The sequence below is a fragment of the Ostrinia nubilalis genome, chromosome 24 (assembly GCF_963855985.1).
Source record: "Ostrinia nubilalis chromosome 24, ilOstNubi1.1, whole genome shotgun sequence".
Classification (NCBI taxonomy): domain Eukaryota; kingdom Metazoa; phylum Arthropoda; class Insecta; order Lepidoptera; family Crambidae; genus Ostrinia; species Ostrinia nubilalis.
The window spans coordinates 4,894,083-4,920,186 of record NC_087111.1 but is presented as its reverse complement, the minus strand read 5'-3'; the positions used below and the strand labels follow the sequence as shown (position 1 = coordinate 4,920,186).

At 39.6% G+C, this 26,104-nt stretch overlaps 2 protein-coding genes across 3 annotated transcripts; both read left to right on the top strand.

Moving 5' to 3' along the window:
* Nucleotides 1–2,901: 2,901 nt before the first annotated feature.
* LOC135083877 (cytochrome P450 4C1-like) lies at nt 2,902–24,353 on the top strand. Of its 2 annotated transcripts, none has more exons than XM_063978625.1 (11): nt 2,902–3,044; nt 3,379–3,618; nt 6,288–6,377; nt 7,019–7,129; nt 7,309–7,494; nt 8,097–8,293; nt 8,760–8,832; nt 21,878–22,070; nt 22,400–22,551; nt 22,918–23,097; nt 23,984–24,353. In XM_063978625.1, the coding sequence occupies exons 2-11, from the start codon at nt 3,459–3,461 to the stop codon at nt 24,136–24,138; spliced, it is 1,497 nt and encodes a 498-aa protein (XP_063834695.1). In that variant the 5' UTR covers nt 2,902–3,044; nt 3,379–3,458; the 3' UTR covers nt 24,139–24,353. The 2 variants fall into 2 exon arrangements, with proteins under 2 accessions (XP_063834695.1, XP_063834694.1); XM_063978624.1 differs by having other exon boundaries at nt 2,902–3,111.
* On the top strand, nt 9,069–12,236 carry LOC135083894 (cytochrome P450 4V2-like). Its single transcript, XM_063978648.1, has 4 exons — nt 9,069–9,258; nt 10,007–10,158; nt 11,207–11,386; nt 12,046–12,236. Exons 1-4 carry the CDS (start codon nt 9,086–9,088, stop codon nt 12,198–12,200), a joined length of 660 nt encoding a protein of 219 aa, XP_063834718.1. The 5' UTR covers nt 9,069–9,085; the 3' UTR covers nt 12,201–12,236.
* Nucleotides 24,354–26,104: the final 1,751 nt, after the last annotated feature.

Genomic DNA, 26,104 nt, shown 5'->3' with positions numbered 1-26,104 from the left:
TTCATACAGGCTAGTTGCCTAAAAAAATTTTTTTAGTCCGTAATGTTTAATATCAAAAAATATTGGACACATATATTTTTATTTGTCAATCTAACAAATAATTACATAGTTATGGTGCGTTGAAGTTGCGCACGACGTCACAACGTGCGGCATTTTTAAGCAAGCGTTGACGTCACGGGCCTCTTCTTATGAACTTTGGGGCGCTTTATCTCTTTAAATTTTCATTAGTTTGAAAAAGTGAAAAATACGTGTAGAGTATTTTTTGATAAGTTAACTGACGGACTAATTAAAACTCTTGCTTTTTGACCCAGGCAACATCCCCATGAGTAGGACTATTTTTCAGCCTTGGCGATGAATTATTTCGAATTTGGTTTAGTTCTAAGGTTACTAGTTCTAAGGTACTACTACCTACTACTTTTTAAGAATTTCTCGCGCGCACTGTATACAAGAATCGAGCATTTTCAACATGAATGGTTTTAAGTGATAGAAAAAGTTAATCTACAAACAAAATATTTTTTTAATTACTATCTGTCTACAGACTCATCGTCCGTACTCTTGTCTTACTATCTTACTAATATTATAAATGCGAAAGTTTGGATGTCTGGATGATTGTTACTCTTTCACGCAAAAAGTACTGAACGGATTTTGATGAAACTTTACAGTATTATTGTTGATAACCCAGAATAACATATAGGCTACAATTTATGACGATCTGTGACAGACTAAATTTCACGCGGGTGAAGCCGCGAGCAAAAGCTAGTTTGTTTATATTTTTTTATTTATGTAGTATGTTGCGCTCCGCGTTGTAACTCATTTTCCGATCTACATTTTCACTGTGTCGTCACTTTAATCTACTTATTACTTATTTATGTTTATGTCTAAATACTCATCCTGGTTTTAGATTGACTATTTCGTTAAAGTTATTTGCTAGAGCATGCCTGCTAAAGTTATTTCAAAATGTTACGAACTATTTTGCTGATTTAGTGCACAACATGTAGGCTACAAACGTTAGGCAATAGACTTCGCTTGGACTGCCACAGGGTAGTCCATTCGGCCCTTCCACTAACATCTGATAAAACCAATTGAATGGTTTCCTAAGCGAACCTAAACTTAATTTATTGGCACATTGGGAAATAATTATTCCTTTCACTTAATAAAATTAATTACTTTAACAGGATTGAGTAGGTTGACAATATTTATTGTAAGAACAACACATAAAAATGACACAAAAGAAATAACAAACCGAACAATTAGCGGGCTTAACGCTAAGAATGATCTCTTCCAGACAACCCTTTGTACAATTAATAACGCAGATAACTAATTCATATTGTCTCATTTAAAATTAATAAACTCGTAAGTAAGGGTTGTTGAGCAAAAAATACCTACGATGTTTCTCAACTATGTAGGGTTTCCAATAACTTACCTATAGATTTTTCTGGATCACACTCGTTATACTCCAGTGAGTAGTTCAAGTGAATGTTATGTGTGATGATAGTTCTAGCGTGACTCTACGTATTACATGTAGCACGTAGGTATCACTTACAAAGGCACTGGCCTGGTCAAAGGAAAAGAGACCTACTTTTTTTGTATAAAAAATTGTGTCATTACCCTATGGCTTACGGGACTATTCCCATCTCTAGTTCCCACCGCTGCAACTCCTGTGTAGCCAGGATCTACACAGCTTGACCGCCAATAAGATCCCAACCCTATCCTACGGCTTATCTACTTTTTTATTAAACCTTCGTTTAGTCACTTGTCATCCGCTTTGTATTGGAAGGAAGAACCACAATCCTATGTCTTCTGAATAATTTCGTAACGGATCCAATGACAGTTTAATTTTTCCTCGGGACAAACTTGAACTTCACTGGTTGGGTTTTATTGGCGGTCAAGCTGTAGATCCTGGCTACACAGGAGTTGCAGCGGTGGGAACTGGGAACGAGAGGTGGAAATAGTTCGTTACCCACTTTTCAGTCTGCCGTTCACACGCTTCGGCACATTTGCCGCAAAGTATGTCAAAAACAAAACTTACAAAACGAAGGAAGTGTGATAACATTGGTTGGATATTGGATACCGTTCGTGAGCGGATACTGAAAAAACTGAAGGACCATGAATTAAGTGGCGCAAGTATTGTAGGCCGAGGGCTGGGAAACATTTTGTTCACATGATTTTGTCATCACCATGTTTGGTATTCGCTTGAGTGAGTATACACAATAGAATAATCAATTTGTTGATGGAGAGATAACATTGACTGTCCACTAATGAAGTATTAATTCAATAATATTCTCGTATATTTAGGTATTCAAGACAAAGATCCATTGTTAAAATATGAAATTAATAATTTTTGTGTACTTGTTTTTTTCTCAACAATGCAATTTATAAATGTATTTATTTTGAATAAACCGCCATTAAACCCGATCTAAAAATCATGTTTGTAAATAATTGATTTGTAATGTTAATAAATTCATTAAACTCATATGTTATTGGATCAATATCGTACGTAATTATAACAGTAAACGTAACAGAACGCGCCGCTATGCGTGATGGGCAATGGCCTCAATAAAGAAATAATAATTTCACACTGTAATAGAAAATATCGTTTTCATTATGTGGCAATTTTGATGTAATAATTTGGTGTAATTCTTGATCTATTTTCATACGTAAAGTAGGAGAGAGTCCTAAAAAGAAAAATGTTATTATGAATTGGAAGAATATTTTAAAGATAAACTTGACTTAAGAGAGAGAACCGGCGCAATTTCCACATACATTTTTAGTTTGGTGGTCTTGATTATTCTTTGCACCATATCCCCTAGGCTACTCCTACAAGCAACACCGACATAGGACTGTGTTGGCCTAATATAAAACTGACTTAGGCAATGTCCTGCTCACTCCGTTGCGCTCTAGCTTCCTTTCGACAGGACCGGTCGGTTTTATTGTCATATATTTATTAATTAATATAGTTTGCTAGTTATCCAACCAACCTCTTTCAGTCTAGCGTTGGATGGCGGTGGATATTCATACCAATTCCGTTTCAGTGATTTGTGGAAGTGCGACAAGTTTTTTTAAAATCGCGTGTTATACTCGTGTTGGTTGTGGTCGAATTTTTAAGTCGAGGTTCTCAAGCGTGCAATATCTTTCCTATTCGGCCAGTAACATTTAAACTTAAGAACTAGTATTTTTAAACTCAATTTTAGTTGTCATTTGTTGTAGTTTTAAAAAGAAAACATAATTATTTTTTTAGTTTTTAGGCTGCTTTTGAATTTAGATCTTACTTTTTCTATCTTCAACAGTGAAAGGGTAGTTCAAAGAGTCATAAGATTTAACCAGACCTAGTAGCTTCTTTCTTCTGTTTCGCAATTAACTTAATAGTTTATTTACCAGCTGGAGCTTGTTCTGATAACAACTAATGAGCCTGAAACTAATCCGACCGTTATCTTACATTCAAGCTCGAGTGATACACAATGACGTTTCTAGTACCGATATTAATATGTGTGGTGTGTGTGTTGTACTCTTACTACTTGTGGAAGAAGAGTTGTCCTGACACGGACAACGAACCCCCGAAGTTTCCAGGCGGCTTGCCTATTGTGGGGCATGCGCTACAACTCATAGGAGACAGCAGCCGTAAGTTTTTTATATTTATTTTCTCTTACTTTTTGTCAAGATTTGAAGGAAAGTTTGTACACTAATTCCTACTAAAGTATCTCTTATTATGCAGTCAATTTGAATGAGTTGTTACATTTTGAGTTTAATTGCTAAAGTTAGGTTTTCGGAAAGTTTAGTTCCAGAGTTAGGTTTTCATAGAGTTACCTACGTTTTCAGAGTTAGGTTTTTGGAAAGATAGGTTTTCCGAAGGTTATTATTAAGACAGTTAGGTTTTCGAGAAGTTAAATACTATAATGTATTATTGACACATGGGCAATGTGTCTTCCTTCAGTAAATAATACTTACCTACTTTAAAGTAACTACCTACATTTTCAAGTTTCGCTTTCATTCCTTATTTTGCTAACATTAATCATAAGATACCTAATACCTCTACGAAAAGAAACGAATTACACTTTTACCACTTTTACTAAGGAACATGCAAAACTGATATTGTAGAAGAATCATAACGTGAATGGAAAAGTACTTACTAGAGATAGGGTTTGCGTGCAGCACGTCATTCGAATTTGATTCTGGTGGCTTAATTACGAATGCAAGCGTTATCCTATGCATTCAAGTAGATATAGCTACCACATGATCAAAAACTCTTAACTAAATGACCCATTGTACCTTAAGCGTTCTCAAGTTATGGTAAGATGCGATTAACTATGAGTTTAACTAACTAGGATTTTGGTCAAACAACAACTTTACATTCATGAAATTTTGAATAACGTGTTTTAGTTTCGTAATAAAACTGTACAATCGCTTTTGAGTCCATGGGTTCATGGGTTCTTCAGTAGAGTTGAATAAAATTCTGTCTTTGATACGTACGTACTCGTACATACCTACCTACTTATTTAGACATTGCTATTATGAGATTTTCCTGAAAAGTTAAAGTCTAAATAAATACCTACAATAGATTAATAGTTAACGTTAATTCTTGTTTGGCAACAACAAATCATGACGATATTTATTATTTATCGTACACGTAGAAGGTCTTCGATTAATTAACTAGGTACTATCAAAATGAGTACAACAAATGTAATGTTGTAATTAGTACCGTAGGTACCTAACAGTTAATTTCATCGCAAAACATGAAACAAATTTTCAGTCTCTTTCGAAAAGAAATCATAAAAATAAACTGAAACAAACAACTCAACAGGTAGGTACTGAGTTACATTGCTTAAGTTGTGTCATGTTCATGTTGGTCAGTAATAGTCAGTATTCAGGTTAGCAAGATGCAAGCCTTAGGTACTACCGATAGCCTTATCGGAGTCCAGTGAGATTTACCTAATCATCATCATCATCATTTCAGCCATAGGACGTCCACTGCTGAATAGGCCTCCCTCAATGATTTCCATCTTCAGGTTTACCTACATGCGACTGAACATACATTAGTAGGTACTCGTAGGTGTAAAAGTAGTTCAATGGAAAATTCTGATTAGGATGTGCGTGTAACCTTTCAGTCTATCCTTTCAGGATTACCCACGAATGTTAAACACTTCCCTTGGAATATCCGTACACAAACGGATTGTGCAATACTAATATACCGCAATCATCGTAGGGCGTTGCGAATTGTTTCGCGAATTGTTTTAATTGCATGTTTTCTAGATCAGTTGCGAATTGGTATTAATTTTATGATTTACAGCGTAGATATAACTGTACTATTTGTTCACATATCAATTATTTATTAAATTACAGCAACAAACGTTATTTAGCATTAAATGTGTGTCGGCGAAGTCCCACCGGTAGACCGACGATATCATAATAGTAGCAGGGAAGCGCTGGACGCAGGCCGCTACCAATCGATCAACATGGAAAGCATTGGGGGAGGCCTATGTTCAGCAGTGGACGTTCTATGGCTGAGATGATGATGATGATGATGATGATGATATGTGTCGTCGACACGCTTTTGATTGAACATCCATTGACGAAAAGGTTCTGTCGTCAAAACGACCGTTGGGGATACGTTTCACTCACTTTAATCGATCCCAAAACTATACTACTGAGTTCTCTGCTATTGCTTCCCCTAACCGCCTGGTCAGCGTGGCGCAGCGTGACAGTGTAAGGCCAAATCCTCATGGTTCCGGCTAATCCTGTCGGCCCCCCATTACCTAAGTGGGGGCGTGTTGGGTCCCGCCGTGTAGGGCGGGACGTTCGCGGAAGGCGCCTTGGTCGTTTCTAGTACCCAAGGCGCCGACCACTATGCGGCAGAGGAAACACCCCAGATTTTTAGTGGGTTCGAGCCCCACGTAATCTGCCGTCCCCCGGCGGTAGGTATGGATATCGTATACGATACTCATTTGCCTCTCCTTTTGCCTGTATCAAATTATAGAAGGTCATCCTCCTGCAAGGATGTACCTAAATGACCTGACGATGTTGATGACATAATGCTATCGGGACTATTCCCACCTCTCGTTCCCACCGCTGCAACTCCTGTGTAGCCAGGATCTACAGCTTGACCGCCATAAAAACCCACCCAATGAAGGTCAAGTTTGTCCCGGGGGAAAGTTAAACTGTCATTGGATCCGCAACGAAATTAATCAGAAGAACATAGGAGTTTGAAGTTAAGGTCATCAATGACATAATGCTAAGCGAATAACATTATTTAGTTTCAATCAGTTCAAAAAATGTTTATAACGTGTTTTCAGATTTATGGCGTGCTGTAAATGATTTGGCGAGCAAGAGTTATTCCATAGGCGGGGTAGTGGCGGCTTCCATTGGGCCTAGGACTATTTATGGTAAGTTTTGTAATTTTATGGAACTTTTGCACACTGTAACTACCTTATCATTATCATAGGAGTGAGTAAGATAGATTACCGTTTAACTATGCACATGTGCCTACTTTACTACCGGAGCTGAAAATGTGTAGGATCCATTCATAGGATAACTTTAGGCCTAAAAGTATTAGGTATTGCTCACCGAAAGATACTTACGAGTAACTATACCTACACTGAATGCAGTACCTCTAGCATGAACAACTTTCGTCTTCGAATCGTTTGCGTATTCGATAAAATTCGATACTCAATCTTCGAATTAAACGATAACGTGACAATTTTGATTCTCAAAATAAGTTTCGTGCAACCACATCTCATACTAATTTTACTTTACGACACGTTCACAAGGGCGCTGTTGTAGTTTTCTTACTAAATCTTTTGATGGCGATTCAAGTACGCAAACGATTTGAACTCGAAAGTTTTTCGTGCTAGCCGTACAGGACGGGAGGTGAATTGAAACGCCATAGATCGAAAACGGGCGCAGTGATACTAGACTCTATTGAACAAGAACAGCAGTTTTATTCAAATAAAATAAAATCTAGACACAAACTAAGCAATATCATTGTGGGTGAACCTCTTAATAATGTTTCTTGTTTTATATTCAGTGGTGACAGACCCCGATGATTTCTTCACGGTAGCCAACACCAGTTTGGAGAAGGACGACTTTTATGACTTCGCAAAACCATGGCTTGGAGAGGGACTCGTTACAGGCAAAAGTAAGAGCAATATTATTATTTCTTTTTTAACATAGTGTATCTTATTTTACCGTTATACTTATTATTATTCTCATTACCACTATAGGTCCCATTGTAAAAATTGTTTATAAACATGAGTAGAAACCTCCTCAAAATGTGGCTCTTGCTAAAGTAACCTCATGTTTTTGTATAATATCCAGTGTCAATTTGGAAGAACCACAGAAAGCTGCTGAACCCGGCCTTCAGTCAGATCGTGCTGGACGGTTTCCTGGGCGTGTTCAACGACCAGGCAAGGAAGCTGGTGAAGGATCTGGAGAAAGAAGTCGGGAAGGGCCCCTTCGACCACTGGACGTATACCAGGCATAACGCTCTTGAGACCATATGCTGTGAGTATAGCTTCAGATTCTTAGGGCTTTTTTTTTCTTTCTTTTTTTTGGTTTCAGCAGAGTATAAGATAAATTCTTCCACTCTTGCTATGGATGGCATAAAGGGCAAATCTTCGTTTAAGGGTCAAGTATGCGAAAATATGGCTTCCCCAAATCCTCAACCCATCTGGCCAGCGTGAGGCTTTTGTAAAATTAGGGAAAATTTTAAAATTATTTAAGTACCTACCTACGCGATATCGTTAAACGATTTAAGTACCTAAGGTTAATCCGAGAGCAAGATGTTGTTGTCAATTCATAAAGTTGTCACAGAAAATATCATGCGAAGATTCTTAACATCTCATAAATAAAAATCAATTTTGTAAAAAAATACGCGTAGGTAGGTACTTGTTCATGTTACAGACACCGAACATAAAAAAAAACGCTTCCCGTAAATGTCGTAAAAGGCGATCAGGGACAAAGACGGACACATCAGTCTTCCCCGAACCGTCTGGCCTACGTGCGGAGTGTAGGCCAGATCCTCCACTTATTTTGTTTTGAGAGTGAGACCAAGAATACCCGATGATGATTGAAATCTAACCGAAAACAATTCTGTTCACTTCCAGTGACAGCACTTGGCGTGGACTTCACAGACCACACCATCCTCAACAGCCAATACGTGACAGCGACGGAGCAGATCTTCAATACCATGGTGGACCGCTTCCAGAAGTTCTGGCTGCACAGCAAGCACACCTTCAGGTGGAGCAACGTGAAGAGGAAGCAGGACGCTTGTCTGAAGATACTGCACAACATGTCTTATACCGTGAGTCTGATAATGAGCAACTAAAGCCTGGTTCGTGAGCACGTAGAATTTTGTCCAATGACCCCAAGCTACCCATCCTTATCGCTCGCGCGTAATTATATTGCTGTCGCGACTGTGCGACGGGCGCTCCCAGTGAGTCGTAGATTCGCTGTCTTTCCCGAAGACTATAATCCGAGCTTTTTCAAGGCTAGACTGAATAGGCACTTACAGGGCACATAATTGTACCATCCTAGACTGCATCACATACCAGGTGCGATTGTGGTCAAATACCTGCCTTGTTATGCATAAAAAAATCCTATAAACCAATCTCATCAAAGTTTCTAAGTTTTGATCTGGGGGTGTAGACAAAGTGACATTCGTGATAATTTTAATTTTGAAATCGCTTCACTAAGGGGTAACAAAAAAACTTTGTAGCGAAGCCATTTCCAAATTATTGGTTGGCTTAATGTTTTTTTATTTATTTTAGGTGCTCAAAAGAAGAAAGGCTGAATTCGACAGCAATAACATACTCCCTGAAAGAAAAACTGGAAATACTTCAGGTGAGAAGTATACTTATTCTTTAAATTTTAATTAAGCTTCTGGTGAATTTAATTCAATTATGCACTACTATCCAACTATTAAAAAATGCTTCCAACGTTGTTGATAAGAAGCTTCGAAGATAAAGTAACACTTAAAAAGTATCTAAGTTGACCTTATAAAAAGGGTAGGTATAAATTATTCTAACTTTGAACATTAGCTCTACGACTTCTAACGGTTAATTTCTGAATTCCAGGCAAAAAATTTAAAGCCTTCATGGATCTACTCCTTGAGTTATCCGTGGAGAAGGGAGTGTTGAATGACAGAGAGATACGAGAGCATGTGGACACGATGATTGTGGGCGGCCACGACACGTCGGCTAACGTGTTAATGTTCACGCTTCTGCTGCTGGGGTCTCATCCTGAGGCGCAGGAGAAGGTCTACCAGGAGTAAGTATATCATCATCATCATCATTTCAACTAAAGACGTCCACAGCTATACAGTGGGCAAAGGCCTCCCCTAAGGATTTTCACAACGACTAGTACTGTACTGCCGGCGCATTCAAGTGCTTCCTGCGACATTCACCAGATCGTTGATCCACTTAGTGGGAGCTCCGGTCCGTGGTTGCCATTCGAGAACTTTTCTGCCCCAACGGCCATCAGTATTATCATCATCAGGTTATTAAGTCTCCACTGCATGAGCAAAACCCTCTTTAATTTACCAAATAAAGGATTTGGCTTACACTTTCCACGATAGCCAACTGGACTAGTCACACCTCTCGATCCCACCGCTGCAACTTCTGCATAGCCAGGATCTACAGCTTGACTGCCAATAAAAACTCAACCAGCGAAGGTCAAGTTCGTCCCGGGGGAAAGCCGCAACGAAATTAATCAGTACCTCTAGCATGAACAACTTTCGTCTTCGAATCGTTTGCGTATTCGATAAAATTCGATACTAAACCTTCGAATTAAACGATAACGTGACAATTTTGATTCTCAAAATAAGTTTCATGCAACCATTTCTCACACTAAGTTCACTTTACGACACGTTCACAAGGGCGCTGTTGTAGTTTTCGTACTAAATCTTTTGATGCCGATTCGAGTACGCAAACGATTTGAACTCGAAAATTTTTCGTGCTAGCCGTACAGAAGAACATAGGAGGAGTTCGAAGTTTACCAAACTATCTATACTTTCCAGATTAAAAGACGTGTTCGGCGACTCAGACCGTGACGTGGAGAAGCACGACCTCTCCCAACTGGTGTACCTGGAGGCAGTCCTGAAGGAGAGCATGAGGATGTACACGATCGTGCCGGTGCTGGCCAGGCGGCTGGACAGAAACGTGCAACTGAGTAAGGGATCACAGTAAACATCGTAGCTTCACATACTCGTAGTACTGTAGAAAGAAATTAATTTGTTGTTCAAATGATTGAATGACCATCACCCTATAGCAGTCCACTGCTGAACATTTGCCCAATATTCGTTATTTTTACTCTGTCTACGGCTACGGATTATCGAACCCAGACTGTAAACCCTTGAAAAAGAGGCTGACAAACACTGGCCCATTTATTGTCCTGAAGCAGTGGTAGGGTTAATACTGGGACGTGTAAAAACGCGTTTTAAAAGCCTACTTGCAAAAATATATAAGTTTTATGAGTTATAGTTTTTGCCTGCAATTTTTTGCCAGTTGTCACTTCACCCCCATACAGTTGAATGAATCAAAGCCCTATTTAACGATTGCCGAATCGCGATTACTACTCGTAATATAATTCGATGGGTGCCTGGAATAAAGCCGCAATAGTCATAGCAACAGTTTTCCGATTAAGTGATTTTAGTAAACTGCGGGTCCCTATACACCTTTTGAATTTTTTTCAGAATTTTATCTTTGAAACTGCCCGATTTACCAAAAGCACTATGGATATTGAATCGTTATTCCCATTCATCATTTAAAATTTGTTGACCGGAATAATCGTGTCATATACAATGTTAAAACTTTTATTTAAATCTTCTACAAGCAAACGGCTATTACTGTATCCTTCAGATCAGCGCCCGAGGCTGCAATACACTATTGCTGTTTGATTAATTGCACACTTTTTACCGGAATAAAACCACAATGGACTCTTACGGAACCGACTATCAATGTATGAAGCGGCAATATGTATTTCTACCTTTTTTAAAGTATATTCTAAGCACTATAAACCTTATGCACATTAAATGTTACTCCAGAAAAAATAACGCATCGTTTGATATACAAACCGTTTTGATACGCCTCGTAGTTTAGAATTATTCAAAATTGACACTAAATTTCTTCTCCTGTAAAATTGTGTTTTGTCGATTGCGGCTTTATTCCCGGCACCCATCGAATTATATCCTTGTAATAATTTCTTAAATCTTTTACAGAAAACTACACGCTAGCAGCTGGTCGGACCTGCTTCTTATTTCTGTTCGGTATCCACAAGCACCCCATGTGGGGGGCAGACGTGGACCAATTCAACCCCGACCGGTGGATGGATCAGGCCAGTCTGCCAGACAACTCTAACGCGTTTGCAGCCTTTAGCTTGGGAAGGAGGATGTGTATAGGTAGGTTATTTTAAAATTCAAATCGTAGACTTAGTTGGGGTTTTTGACATAGAGATATAGAGAGATGCCAACTAATGCGCTGAGCTCGTAACTCAGTGTCGCATTAGAAAATCACGCACACAAAGTAATCAAAATATGTGCTCATTATCCACTGCGGTATCAGTACTCGGCGTTCGAATAATCTTTAGTACTACGCAAGCAATGTAAACTGTTTACTTTATGACGTCGCTGCTGTCATCATTGCATTCACGAGAAATGTGTTCTGTTTTTGGGCATATTGCTGCGACATCGGCCACGCCCCCTTGTCACATCTCCCTTAGTTTCTGTAATCTGTGGTTTTTTACAAACTTGGAAGCGAGGCTTCAGTATTATTAGGTACGACGAATGGGGTGCAGACATGGACCAGTTCAACCGGTCGCCTGTCAAACCTTAACTTCGAACTAAACTTGTTCTTCTGATTAACTTCGTTGCGAGTCCAATGACAGTTTAAGCTGTAGATACTGGCTACACAGGAGTTGCAGCGGTGGGTGTGAGAGGTGGAAATAATATCCCGCCCTATCTAGAAAATTAATCCCTTAGTAATTTACTTTAATCTAACGATAATATTAAGTATTAGCTCATTATCAGAACGTTTCACTGTATTTTTGTAACTGTTTCAGGCAAAACCTACGCCTACATGTCGATGAAGACAACCCTCTCACATGTGCTCCGTAAATACCGCTTCAAGGGTGACCACACACAACTAGAACTCAAATTGGACGTGATGCTGAAGCCAGCGTCAGGTTACTACGTCAGCATTGAGAAACGGCATTAGAGCTAGTCTGTTTTATTACTTTTATGTCCATTTATGAGAGCGATTAAAGTCGAAATAATGTATTATTTGTTAGACAAAAAGTCAGCATTAATGTAGACGCTGGTTAATTTTAGCTGCTCTGAGGGCTTAGTGTAAGTTTACATTAAACTTCCTCACTAGTGAGCGCTTTTAAAAATTAATATGAAAATTTTAGTTCTTCAAAGTTTCCACTAGCAGCGCTGTACAGTCCGTGTCACTTTCTTACGCGCTTACTAGTGACAACGTTTGATGTAAACCATGAAGCTAAAGATAAAAATGGAGGGCAGAGTTGGAACAAAAACTTGAGTCAAATACCTACTTATATCTATCTCGCTCTCTGCGGCCCTACCTATCTTTTTAGTGTGAACTGTAGTTTTGCTATCTTCTGATTTAAATCTCCTTGTAAATTCTTCGAAATAGCCAATTCACTAACCAAATCAGAAGTTAAACAAATAAATAATTAATATTTGAAACTAAGATTACCTAGTTAAATAAATGAGCCGCTCGCGTTCTTTATTCTACGTCGCGCGCGCTTAACTTGTTGAGCAGTTAATTCCAACTGCTCCAGCAGTTATCAATGGCAGCTTCAAGCTGTTGACTATGAATGCGGAAGCGGTCTAGTTATTATGTTTATCACTGGATAACTGCTCAATCTGTCCGCGGATGGCGGGCCATTAGATATTATTATACTGACTTCTTAGCTGAAAACCAGTAAAATTTAATTCCGGTAAATTCTCGATTTTCTTCCTTGGCTGATAACTTTCCCCCGGGACAAACTTAACCTTCACTGGTTGGGTTTTTATTGGCGGTCAAGCTGTAGATCCTGGCCTCACAGGAGTTGCAGTGGGGAATAGTCCCGTTAAGGAACAGCCAAGGGGCTGATTTCAATTGAAAGTTGTTGTATTTAGTAGCAGTAGATAATTATATTATTATAAATTAATTAATAAACGTTTTTTCATCAATAAACAATTAATGTGTACCTATATTATTAGTTACTTAGAAATTACGTACATATTTTTTACTTAACGCGACAAATTCAATTTTTCATCTGTTCATGTTTAATATCGATGTTACTAAAAAAATCCTAATGAAATTACGTAAAAGAATCCACTGTTTTTTTTTACTAAAACGTGTATCTATAATTTATTGTAAGAATTAATTTTAAGTCGTTATAATAATATAAATAATAAATGTTGATAAATCTACATAATTTGTGTTTTCAATCGCCATGTCAATCAAACGCCTCCATTGTTTTAATTCTACGCTGTTTCTTTCTGTCACTTTACGAAATTAAGGTGAAAGGGTCAAGTTTAGAGGAAAGTTAAATAATTACCGAAATATACCTATTTTTGTTTTGTTTTGCAATACATTTGTTTATTTATTGGCTGCAGCTTGTTCTGAAAACAACTTATTGTGCTACCCTTATCTAAAGTTATTATTTGAACTGGCTGATTCGTGATCCTCGAACGTGGGTTCGAACACCTCTGACGCTCGACTATTGTGGTGAGCCCATTCGTGATACAAGTTTATTTAGCTTAGTACGAGGGGCTATAATGCTTCAACAACCACACCAACGCGTGCAGATCGGCGCCGGCGCGATCATAGGCCAAAGACAGGTTGCGCGACCCATGGCCATGCATGACAGTCCGCGCGACCTGTCATTGGCCTATGATCGTGGCGATGGCGGTCTGCACGCGTTGGTGTGGTTGAAGCTTTAGTAATTTGTGCAAATACAAATGACTAATATTCTTTTTAAACAAAAAAAATTGCAGCTCGATTCACAATGGCGTTCTTAGTACCGATACTGGTATGTGTGGTGTGTGTGTTGTTCTCTTACTATCTTTGGAAGAAGAGTTGTCCTGACACGGACAACGAACCTCCGATGGTCCCTGGGGGCTTACCTATTGTGGGACATGCACTACAACTCATAGGAGACAGCAGCCGTAAGTTTTTCTTTGTTAGCTTTAAAAATTGTAACAACTTGAAGTAAGTGACAAACAAAATTTTGATAAAAACTCAAATAAAATGTTTTGGACTCAAAAATGGTTTTGACCGATTATGAGTTTTGACTGTAACATTTATAATTTGAGCGTAAATTCTAAAATATTTGAAATACGTCTTATTGTAGGTTAGTACATTAAATATTCTGTGGTTGTGCGTTTGATTTACGGCTTCACATAATAAGCAAGCATCGTTTGTGAATACGGTAGTACAACCCGATCGAAACTACGCACCTCACTGGAATGCGACTCTCCCTCGCTCACCCGCTCATCTCCGCGCATTCGCCTGTCCGTACCAGAGCGTCGATGTGACGTCACGGCTGCCAGATCAGGTGCGCAGTTAACTTAAACCAGGTTGTACATGAACTGATACGATTTTTCAGATCTGTGGCGTGTCTTAAACGATTTTGCGAGCAACAGTTATGCTAAAGGCGGAGTAGTTGCAGCTTCACTTGGGCCTAGGACTATTTATAGTGAGTTTCATGATTTTACTAGCGGCCCGCCCCGGCTTCGCACGGGTAGATATAGGTACCTATTTAACAGAAATTAGGTAATCATCATCAGGAAAAAATGTATTTTAATGGTCAAAGAACAATCAAACATTCAACAGAAATATTTAATTACGTACAAATATTTGACAGTCAGTTAAAACCGTTAAGATGAAACAGCTCATTTCATAATTACTTAGGCTGGGTTGCACTTGCACCATCTTACTTTAACTTTGACAAACGTCAAAAATCTGTCAAAATCCATACAAAAAGCACCGGTTATCGTCAAAGTTATGGTCAAAGTTGGGTGGTGCAACCCAGCAGCCTTATAATTTTTTTGTAGGTAATTTAAGATATAAACTGGTGAATCCCTTGAACTCAAACAACTTCGAAATAAAAAATCTTGTACTCGTACCAAAGAAACATCTATAATATGTGTAATTTACTGAAACTGTGACGGGTATGTACTTGTATACTTTTTCAGTTGTGACGGATCCTGATGATATCTTCACGATAACCAACACCTCTTTAGAGAAGGACGGCGTCTATGACTTTGGAAGACCGTGGGGTGGGGACGGACTCATTACGGCTAGAGGTTAGAAACAACACACATTACATAAAAATGTAGATTACTGAAGCTAAAGTGGCAATAGGCAGAGTACAAAGTACGCCGTTCTGACGGCTGATGGGGCAGCAAGGTTCTAGAGTGGAGGAGACCACGTACAAGCAAGCGCAGCGTAGGACGTCTACCCACAGGTGGACCGTCGCACGTCGGTCGCCGACCTCATAAAAGTAGCAGGAAGGCGCTATATGCAGGCCGCTACCAACCGATCATTATGAAAATCATTGGGGAGGTCTATGACATGACGACCACGTAAGTAAAGAAACTTCATGTCGTCAACAACGCTCGTGTCAACGGCTCTCTCGTACGGTGGGAATACATTTCGTGGGAACATTTTTGTTATGCCGCATGTACACTCTCGTCAAAGTTCGTCCGAGAGCTCTCGCCAGGAAATCTGATTGGTTATTCAAAACTTTGCTGCTCCGCTTCGCCCTGGATTAAAACCGGGCTTAAAAGTTGTTAAGTAGTGTCGTTTTGTATTTCTCCAGCGTCAACTTGGAAGATTCAAAGAAAGCTGCTGAATCCGGCCTTCAGTCAAACTGTGATGGACAGTTTCATGGGTGTCTTTAATAAACAGGCACGGAAACTGGTAAAGGATTTGGAGCCAGAAGTAGGGAAGGGCCCCTTCGACCACTGGACGTATACCAAGCATAACGCTCTTGAGACCATATCGAAGGCAGAAAGCGATTTTGTCGTATCTCAAAAAGTCCGATTTTACACCAGAGCAAAAAAACTATTTCAAAAATTCATAAATCTTAAATTAAGAAAGTTAGAAAGCTGAAATTTTACATGTTTTTTCTACTAATTAAACTTTATTTAATAAAGGTGATTGGAATATTCTAGAGTTACTACTTCATTGACTTTTGACTAGTTACAGCAATTGATTTTTTAATATCGAGCTGCAGAAATGTTGTATCAGGAAGGTAAAATGTATGGCTTATTTAAGTTGACTTCAGTTTCCGGGCAGCGGATCTGCTGTATCTCAAAGAAACGATAAACTCTACAGGGCTATTTAGCTGTATGGACCTTTTAATGAAATAACTTTCTACATTTGAAATGTTTTATATACAATAAGAGTCAGAGATGTGAAAACAATAAAATACTGTATCTTTTTCTTAACTATTTTATTTAAATTTTAAGAATGTAATGGGACAAAAAAATCAGTCTGTTTTTTAATTATAAAATCAGTCCGACAAAAATATTCTTCTTTATTAGTTTATCTCTCTTCTTCATTAATTTTAAGAAGCATACACTTTCTCTTTAAAAGTTTAACAATCAGCCTGCCATAGTTTTTCTTCTTCATTAGTTTCAACAATCAATCTGCTAAATTCAGTATTAGTTTGTAAACTAAATAAAAATAATCATCATGTTACTTTTCCTTCTTTGTTCATTAGTTACATAAATCAGTCTGCTATACTTTCTCTTTATTGCTTGCAACAATCACTTACTTATACTTTGTCCTGAGGTTTGCCACTTATTATTTTTAAACACGTAAACAACAAGTGCCGTGTGGGGGGGACGGCCATGAAGAATACTCTTCCCCACCGCCAACAGGAGGCGTGTCGTAATAGGCGACAAAATCCCTGCAGCACCGGACGGGCAGCAGCGTCTGCGTGCGAAACCTCACAAAAAAAAACTGCGATCGCTAACCCGCCTGCCAAGCGTGGCGATTAAGGCAAAATCCCCTCATGAAGAGACACAAAAAAACACGGCCCCTAGTCCCCGGCGGCCCCACTATCCCGGGCCACGGTAGCGGTCACGGTAACGGTGGGGCGAGAGGTGCTAAGAATCACCGGGTACCGTGGTGTCGGGTTTATCGTCCACAAGTCCCTTGTCAACAACGTGGTCCAGATCAAGAGTATTTCGGCGAGGGTAGCGTACCTTATACTCAGAATCACCAAACGGTATTCGCTGAAGGTCATACAGGTATACGCACCGACCACGGAACACCCCGACGACGAAGTGGAGACTATATGTATATGAGGATATTTCCAAAGCCATACATAGCTCCCGGTCCCATTTTACCGTTGTGAAGCTCGAGAGGCGTCGACTGATGAAGTCTACGCTCCGCCCAGCGCCCATCCAACTCCAAAACCCCGAAAGCTTTCAGCTCGAGTTGCAAAATCGTTTCGAATGCCTGGAAGACTGCGAAATTGTGGACGAATACAATGACAGGTTCGTGGAAATTGTCCAAACGACTGGGTCTAAGTTCTTTAAAACCCGTCGTTCAAAAGAAACCAAAAAGATCTCTGACCTCACCAATAAACTTATAGAAGAGAGACGAAACTTGGTTCTGCAGTCCTCTGAAGATGCTGCTCAGTATCGGCGTCTTAACAGACAGATCTCCAAGTCTTTGACTCGCGACCTACGCCAATTTAATACAGATCGTATTAAAGAGGCGATTGAGCGTAACAAAGGCTCTAAAGTGTTCGCAAGGGATCTGTCTGTTGGCCAAAGTCAACTGACCAAGTTGAAGACCGATGATGGCAGAGACATCTCGTCGGGGCCTGAGTTATTGGAAGAAGTTGAGAAGTTCTACGGACAATTATACACGAGTGTACTTCCCAAATCTAGCTGAAGACCCAAAAGCTAGATTGACCCGACACTACACCGAAGACATCCCGGACGTCAGTCTGTACGAGATTAGAAAGGCTAACTGCTGAAAAACAACAAGGCACCGGGTGATGATGGAATCACGGCTGAGCTTCTGAAAGCAGGCGGAACGCCGGTACTAAAGGCTCTTCAGAGGCTGTTCGATTCCGTCATACTTGAGGGAAAACGCCTACGGCATGGCACAGAAGTGTGGTGAAACTTTTCTTCAAAAAAGGCGACAAAACCTTGTTGAAAAATTTATAGACCCATCTCACTTCTGAGCCATGTCTACAAGCTGTTTTCGAGAGTCATCACGAATCGTCTCGCACGCAGGCTCGACGACTTCCAGCCTCCCGAACAAGCCGGTTTCCGAAAAGGCTTTAGTGCCATATACCACATACATACGCGACGGCAGATTATAATCAGCCACTTAGGCGTTTGTGGACTATGAAAAAGCCTTCGACTGACCTGGGCAGTGCTACAGTCTCTCCAACGGTGCCAAATTGACTATAGATACATCGAAGTGCTGAAGGGCTTGTACGAAAACGCCACAATGTCGGTCCGCCTCCAGGATCAGAACTCGAAACTTATCCAGTTGCAGCGAGGAGTGAGACAGGGAGATGTCATATCTCCGAAACTGTTCACCACTGCCCTGGAAGATGTTTTCAAGCTTCTGGACTGGAGCGGATTCGGCATAAATATCAACGGCGAGTATATCACCCACCTTCGTTTCGCGGACGATATCGTAGTCATAGCTGAGACCATGGAGGACCTAAACACAATGCTCGATGGCCTCAGTAGAGCCTCTCAACAAGTGGGTCTTAAAATGAACATGGACAAGACAAAAATCATGTCAAATGCCCGTGTTGTACCCACTCCTCTGAAGGTTGGAGACACTACACTCGAAGTTGTTGACAATTATGTATACCTGGGACAAACAGTCCAGTTAGGTAGGGCCAATTTCGAGAAAGAGGTCAATCGTCGAATCCAACTCGGCTGGGCAGCGTTCGGGAAGCTTCACGAAATTCTCTCATCCGAAACACCGCAGTTTCTCAAGTCAAAAGTATTTGACCAATGTGTGCTGCCACTAGTTGCCAGTGATGGTATACGGATCTGAGACGTGGTCGCTTACTATGGGCTTCATAAGAAGGCTCAAAGTCGTCACCCAAAGAGCGATGGAGCGTGCTATGCTCGGAGTTTCCCTGCGTGATCGAATCAGAAATGAGGAGATCCGTAGGAGAACCAGAGTGACTGACATAGCCCGCAGAATCGCTAAAATGAAGTGGCAGTGTGCGGGGCACATAGCTCGAAGAGCTGATGGCCGCTGGGGCAGGAAAGTTCTGGAGTGGCGACCACGAGCCGGAAGACGTGGCGTGGGCAGGCCTCCCACTAGGTGGACCGACGATCTGATGAAGGTCGCGGGTGGTGCCTGGATGCGAGCGGCGCAGGACCGGTCTTTGTGGAAATCCTTGGGGGAGGCCTTTGTCCAGCAGTAGACGTCTTTCGGCTGAAACGAAACAACAAATAAAAATGTAAAATAATATTTATTTTAAGAATTTACAATTCTGCATTCTCACTATCGGCGCTAACGCACAACTGCCGCGCGATCAGAATGGCGTATGACGCAGCGGGTGGAGGGGGTTTGTTTTGCTAGAGTGACGTATTACTTGCTGTACACAAAACAAGACTCTATTCTAATGATGTTAGTAAGATTTTCGCTATTAGATGATACGTTTGAAATGCAGTAACTATTTTATAAGTACTCACGTCAGTTCGGCGCATTTGCTGTATGTTCGAACATCGTAAGATTTTAGGGCGGCTGAAATGCTGTATCTCCTTTAAAATCAATGTTCGACTCAGGAAAAGAGTGCTGTAACTGTTTAACATACTAGTAGTGTGGTCGTATCTATTTTATTTTCGAAAGTTGCGATTTTTTGACTAGTTACAGCAATTGGTCAAGTAAATTGTAAAAAAACTGGAAAAAATTCTATGACGTATCTATATTTTTTTTCATCGTAGAAAGACGATACATACACCATTCGACGCGGCTTTTTTTTCTTAATACAATACAATTTAAAGTCATTTTAGCCAATTTTTGAGATACGACATTTCCGCTTTCTGCCGTCGATATATGCTGTGAGTATATGTATATACCCTACCTATTAAATATGTAATTCAAACGACAGCGAACCTTTTAAATTGAAAAAAATCTCCTAATCCCTTAAAATAAGGTTTTTATTCCGGCTTGCTTATTTTCCAATATGTGCACTACAAATAACTACTCTTTTCACAAGCTTTTATCTAACTAGCACTGTCTCTATGTAGTTAATATAAAGTAAGTAAACTTACTTCAAAGATCATCCCCAAAAACTTACAAATTTTTTCCAGTGACAGCCCTGGGCGTGGATTTCACAAACCATACGATCCTCAACAGCCAGTACGTGACAGCAGTGGACGAGATGTTTAAAAGCATAGCAGTCCGCTTCCAGAAGTTCTGGCTGCACAGCGATTACACCTTCAGATGGAGCAACGTGAAGAAGAAGCAGGACGCTTGTTTGAAGATACTGCACAATATGTCTGACACTGTGAGTACAATCCATAGAGATGTAGCTCTCCACATCTAGCATCTCATTCATCTGAAATTCACACACACAAAGAAATCACAATGCTGTGTATGTGCTCATTGTCCACTGCGGTATCAGTACTCAACGTTTATATAATCTTTAGTACAACGCAAGCAATGTAAACTGTTTACATTATGACGTTGCTACTGTCATCATTGCTTTCACGAGCAATGCGTTCTGTTTTTGGGCATATTGCCGCGACACCGGCCCCGCCCCCTTATCACATCTCCCTTTAGTTTCTGTGATCTGTGGTACTACAACCCGATCGATTTTAACTGCGCACCTGGCAGCCGTGACGTCATATAGACGCTCGGGTACGGACGGGGCGAACGCGGGTGAGTGCGAGTGAGAGAACATTCCAGCGAGGTGCGCAGTTAACTCGGTCGGGTTGTAGTTGTGAGCAAAAATAGGAATTTCTAACGTAAATGTTGTTTAATTGTGGACTACTACTACTATTTACGACTAAGGTATTACTACTTATACCTTAGTACTTTTGTGATAGTTCTAGGTACCAATACTGTATGAGTAGATTTTTTTAATCAATATCATTCTTTTCGTTCCCTAATTTAGGTGATCAAAAGAAGAAAAACTGAATTTGACAGCAACAACATACTCTCTGAAAGAACAACTGGAAATACTTCAGGTAAGAAGCACTTTATTAACCGACTTCAGCAAACGAAGGAGGTTCTCAATTTGGTTGTTTTTTTTTTCTATATTAGTACTTACACCGATTACGCCAAGATTTCCAATCCGATTTACGTATACCTTTCTTTGTACGATGCTTTATTTAATTTCATCATCAACAACCCTTTACAGTCCACTGCTGGACTATGAGCCTCCTCTACTATAGTGGAGGTTTTGCCATAATCCCCACGCTTGGCAGGCGGGCTGGAGATCGCAGTTTAAAATATTGATGTTTTTAGAGAACGCTGCTGCCCGTTCTCTGTTTGATATGTATCTAGTCCCTAAAGTCGCGGGAAGAGTAGGGGTTGGTGACAATAAATGTATTCTCTTCTGGCGTCACCACATGGCTTATTGCTATTTAATTGAATTGAAATAATTTATTTATTTATTCTTTTTATAGTATTTTTGGGGACTTTTTTGGAGGCGGTCTAGTTTTTGAAGTCTGTTTATTTTATTTTATTTCATCAACAGAAAACTCGTGACGAACTATGCGCTATCTGGCTACGATTTTCAACCCGCTTGCTAAGCTACAGGGGGAATTTCGGGGGTAAAATTTAATTCGTGTAATACAAAGAAATTAAGTAATAAAAACTTAATAATAACCCTGCCACTGCCACACTTATTAATGTTAGGTAACTCGAAATTCTAGGCAAAAAATTCAAAGCCTTCATGGATCTACTCCTTGAGTTATCCATGGAGAAGGGAGTGATGAACGACAGAGAGATAAGAGAACACGTGGACACGATGATAGCGAGCGGCCACGAAACATCCGCCAGCGTGTTAATGTACACGCTTCTACTGCTGGGATCCCACCCTGAGGTGCAGGAGAAGGTCTACCAGGAGTAAGTATATAATCAACATCAGGTAACCATCATCATTTAGCCAGAGGACGTATACCTACTGCTCGACTAAGGCCTCACCCAAGGATTTCCTTCCACAACGGCCGGTCCTGTGCTGTGCGCTTGAAAGTGCACACAAGTATTATATTATCTGTGTCGCGACCTTCCCTAGATCATCCGTTCACCGAGTGGGAAGCCTGCATGTTTCATGAAGATAACTAAATTTGATTTTACCAGGCATATGGAGGATTTAGCCTACACTCCACATGCGCAGCCAAACGGGTTGGAAAATATTGTTTAATGTACAAAAATTGTTATAAATTACCTTCCAGATTAAAAGTGGTGCTTGGTGACTCAGATCGTGACGTGGAGAAACACGATCTTTCCCAACTGGTGTACTTGGAGGCAGTCCTAAAGGAGAGCCTGAGATTATACCCAATTGTGCCGGTGCTGGGCAGGCGGCTGGACAAGAACGTGCAATTGAGTAAGGGTCACAGGGTGTAAAGGGTCGCGCAGCGAGAGTTAAGGCGAACACGGTACTCACACTGACATAATATCTGCATAGGAACACAAATAACACATTCAAGTTCATATAACGAATACACTACCACCTGGTTCTTGCTGTAGAAACAAAAAATCTTGTGTTGATCGCCTCAACTCTCGCTGCGCGACATATTAACTACTATAAAGGGTAATGGCTCATCAAAATAAACACTGTAGCACCCTATACTGCAGTACACGTACAGTGCACAGGACGGCCACCTGGCTTAGTGATTCACTCACTGGACCACTATGACAGAGCTCGCGGGTGTGATCCCCGCATCATTCTACAATTATGAAACTCTTGCAGAGAACTACACGCTAGCAGCTGGGCGGTCCTGCTTTTTGTTTTTGTTTGGGACTCACAAGCACCCCATGTGGGGAGCAGACGTGGACCAATTCAATCCTGACCGGTGGATGGATCCGGCTAGTCTACCAGACAACCCTAACGCATTCGCTGCCTTCAGTTTGGGGAGGAGGACGTGTATAGGTAAGTATTTATAAAACTAAGACCTATTTTAGAGAAACTAGCTATTGGCCGCTTGAATTTCAGTCCCAACTCTCAGCATTTCATCCTCATTTGAATGGCTTAGTCGCAACAATTTAGTCGCACGGTGCTTTCCAACTTACCAAAGGAAAATAGAGGATTTGGACTACACTCCTCACTGCTCCTCACGCTGGTCAGGCGGGTTAGGGAAGCCTGATGATAGTCGCCTCATACGAAACCCACGGAAAGAATGGGGGTGGTTCTCATCATCATCATCATCATGTCAGCCATAGGACGTCCACTGCTGAACATAGGCCTCCCCTAATGCTTTCCACGTTGATCGATTGGTAGCGGCCTGCGTCCAGCGCTTTCCTGCTACCTTTACGATGTCGTCGGTCCACCTTGTAGGTGGACGTCCCACGCTGCGCCTTCCGGTACGCGGTCTCCATTCCAGAACCTTGCTGCCCCATCGGCCGTCAGTTCTGCGTACTATGTGCCCTGCCCATTGCCACTTCAGCTTGCTAATCCGTCGGGCTATGTCAGCGGGTGGTTCTATTCAACTCTATTATTATAGAGATTACCTACGAGTATATTATGTATAATTTAGGTCAATGTAAAAATAATGCTCACCTAGTTGTTAAGTTTTAGTTTAGCAGTAAATGTATTTGTTTTTAGTTTGTCATTAATATTTTCATATTGTTTAGTAAGCACTTTTAAAATAGATACCTAAGATACAGGCAAAATATTTTGCTTAGTTTAGGTATTATTAATTATGTCCGTGCACTAATTTTAATTGAAACCAAACGTGTACATTATCTAGGCTAAGTTTTATACAGAAATAAATTATTTATTATTATTATTTATTTATTATTATTATTATGTATTTCAGGCAAAACCTACGCGTACATGTCGATGAAAACAACCCTGTCTCATGTTCTCCGAAAATACCGCTTCAAGGGTGACCACACACAACTGGAACTGAAATTGGACGTGTTGCTGAAGCCATCGTCAGGTTACTACGTCAGCATTGAGAAACGGAATTAGAACTAGTCTGTTTTATTACTTTTATATTCATTTATGAGAGCGATTAAAGTCGAAATAATGTATTTTATAGAAGCGACGTTACAAATGTGTTTGTAGGACAAAAAGTCAGAATTAATCTAAACGCTGCTTAATTTTAGCTGCTCTGAGGGCTTAGTGTGAGTTTACATAAAACGTCCTCACTAATGAGTGCGTTAAAAAATATATGAAAATTTTTGTTCTTGAAAGTTTCCGCTAGGGGCGCTGTACAATCCGTCATACTCATACTTACGTCATATTTACCTCCGCCCGCGCTCTTCATTCCACGTCGCGCGCGCTTAACTTGTTGAGCAGTTAATTCCAACTGCTCCAGCAGTATCAATGGCAGCTTTAAGCTATTGACTATGAACGTAAGAGCAGTCCGTGTAGGTATGTTTATCATTGGACATCTGCTCAAGTTGTCCGCGAATGGCGGACCATAGAATTATTAAACTGACTTCTTAGCTGAAAACCAGTAAAACATTCCGGTAAATTCTCGAATTCCTCAAATCCTTAGCTGATTTCAATTGAAAGTATTTAGTAGCGGTAGATAATTATATTTTAAATTAATAGGAGCCGATAAACTATTTTTCATCAATAAGAAATTAATGTGTAGGTACTATATTATTAGTTACTTAATTTCTAAGTTAACGTTAAGTGAAAAATATGTACGTAATACAAATTTTTTACTTAACGTGATAAATTAAATTTCAGTTTTTCATCTTTTCTTCTCGTAGTTATCGATGGTTACTAAAAAAATCCTACTGAATTACGTATAAGAATCCACTGTTTTTTTACTAAGTGTGTAACTTTAAATTATTGTAAGTACCTACCTATAAATGAATATTAAGTTGTTATTTTAATATAATTATAATAATAAATGTTGATAAATCTACATACCTAATTGTGTTTTCGATCGCCATGTCATTCAAACTCTTCCATTGTTATGATTCTACGCTGTTTCTTTCTGTTACATTACGAAAGTAAACAGTGAAAGGGTCAAGTTCAGATAGACTATAGTCTTTTTCACCTAAGATGATCCGTATGACACATCAAGGTTATCCATATTACGCATACTACATATGCAGAATATTTTTGAAAAAATATTTGTATTTTATTAGCAATATAATAAAGAAAAAACTAACTACTTGTCTTGAAATATATAGTAAAATCTGAGTCTATTGACTATATTTTAATTAAATACGATGTAATAATATTTTTTATTTAATGTACGCAATGTGTGAAACGGAATAGATTTAGTGCTGGGGTATTTGTTGTTTATCAAAATCGATTACAAAATAGATTCATTAATCGATTGCAGTGAATACCTAGTTATTAAAAACATCACAAAAATTCACACGAAGTCCATGGAATTTGAATATTATCAATAAAAAATTGTTACAAAAATATTTGTAATAAAAAAACATGTTTTTTGTTAAATGACACCTATACAAAATATTTCTCTAAAAGTAGGTTTTACTAACTCTTAGAAAAAAATCGATAGATAAATCGCTATGGTTTAGTTATGTGACATCTCTATAACTTTCAAACTCGAAACGTCATACGGATCATCTTACGTGAAAAAGACTATAAGAGCTAGTGAACGCCAGACCTACGTTATTTTATAAAGGCTGAAAGTTTGTCAGCGCATGCTCCCAACTAATGATGGGCCAACTCGTAAAAAATAAAACTCGATTTAACCCGAGTTAAAATCCACATAACTCGGGTTAAACTCGAGTTATGTAACTCGAGTTAACTGGGTGGACAAGTGAATGTTTTAGTTTTATTTTTATCAGTTTAATCCCGCAGCTTCGCATTAATAGTTAAAAAAATTAGACCTGAATTTTCCACTATCTGAATGGCTGCAAATCTTTTACTATCAAATTAATTAAAGCGTTAATACCAGAATTTTTGAGGAGGCTCAACATCCAATGTGATTGTCAATACCAGT

Bases quoted from the DNA above. Each gene is read 5' to 3' on its own strand.
- LOC135083877 (XM_063978625.1), top strand. From the start codon at position 3,459: ATGACGTTTCTAGTACCGATATTAATATGTGTGGTGTGTGTGTTGTAC. The intron at 3,619-6,287 runs GTAAGTTTTTTA...ACGTGTTTTCAG, and splicing joins ACTCATAGGAGACAGCAGCC to ATTTATGGCGTGCTGTAAAT. The intron at 8,294-8,759 runs GTGAGTCTGATA...TATTTATTTTAG, and splicing joins TGCACAACATGTCTTATACC to GTGCTCAAAAGAAGAAAGGC.
- LOC135083894 (XM_063978648.1), top strand. From the start codon at position 9,086: ATGGATCTACTCCTTGAGTTATCCGTGGAGAAGGGAGTGTTGAATGAC. The intron at 9,259-10,006 runs GTAAGTATATCA...TATACTTTCCAG, and splicing joins CAGGAGAAGGTCTACCAGGA to ATTAAAAGACGTGTTCGGCG. The intron at 10,159-11,206 runs GTAAGGGATCAC...AATCTTTTACAG, and splicing joins GGACAGAAACGTGCAACTGA to AAAACTACACGCTAGCAGCT.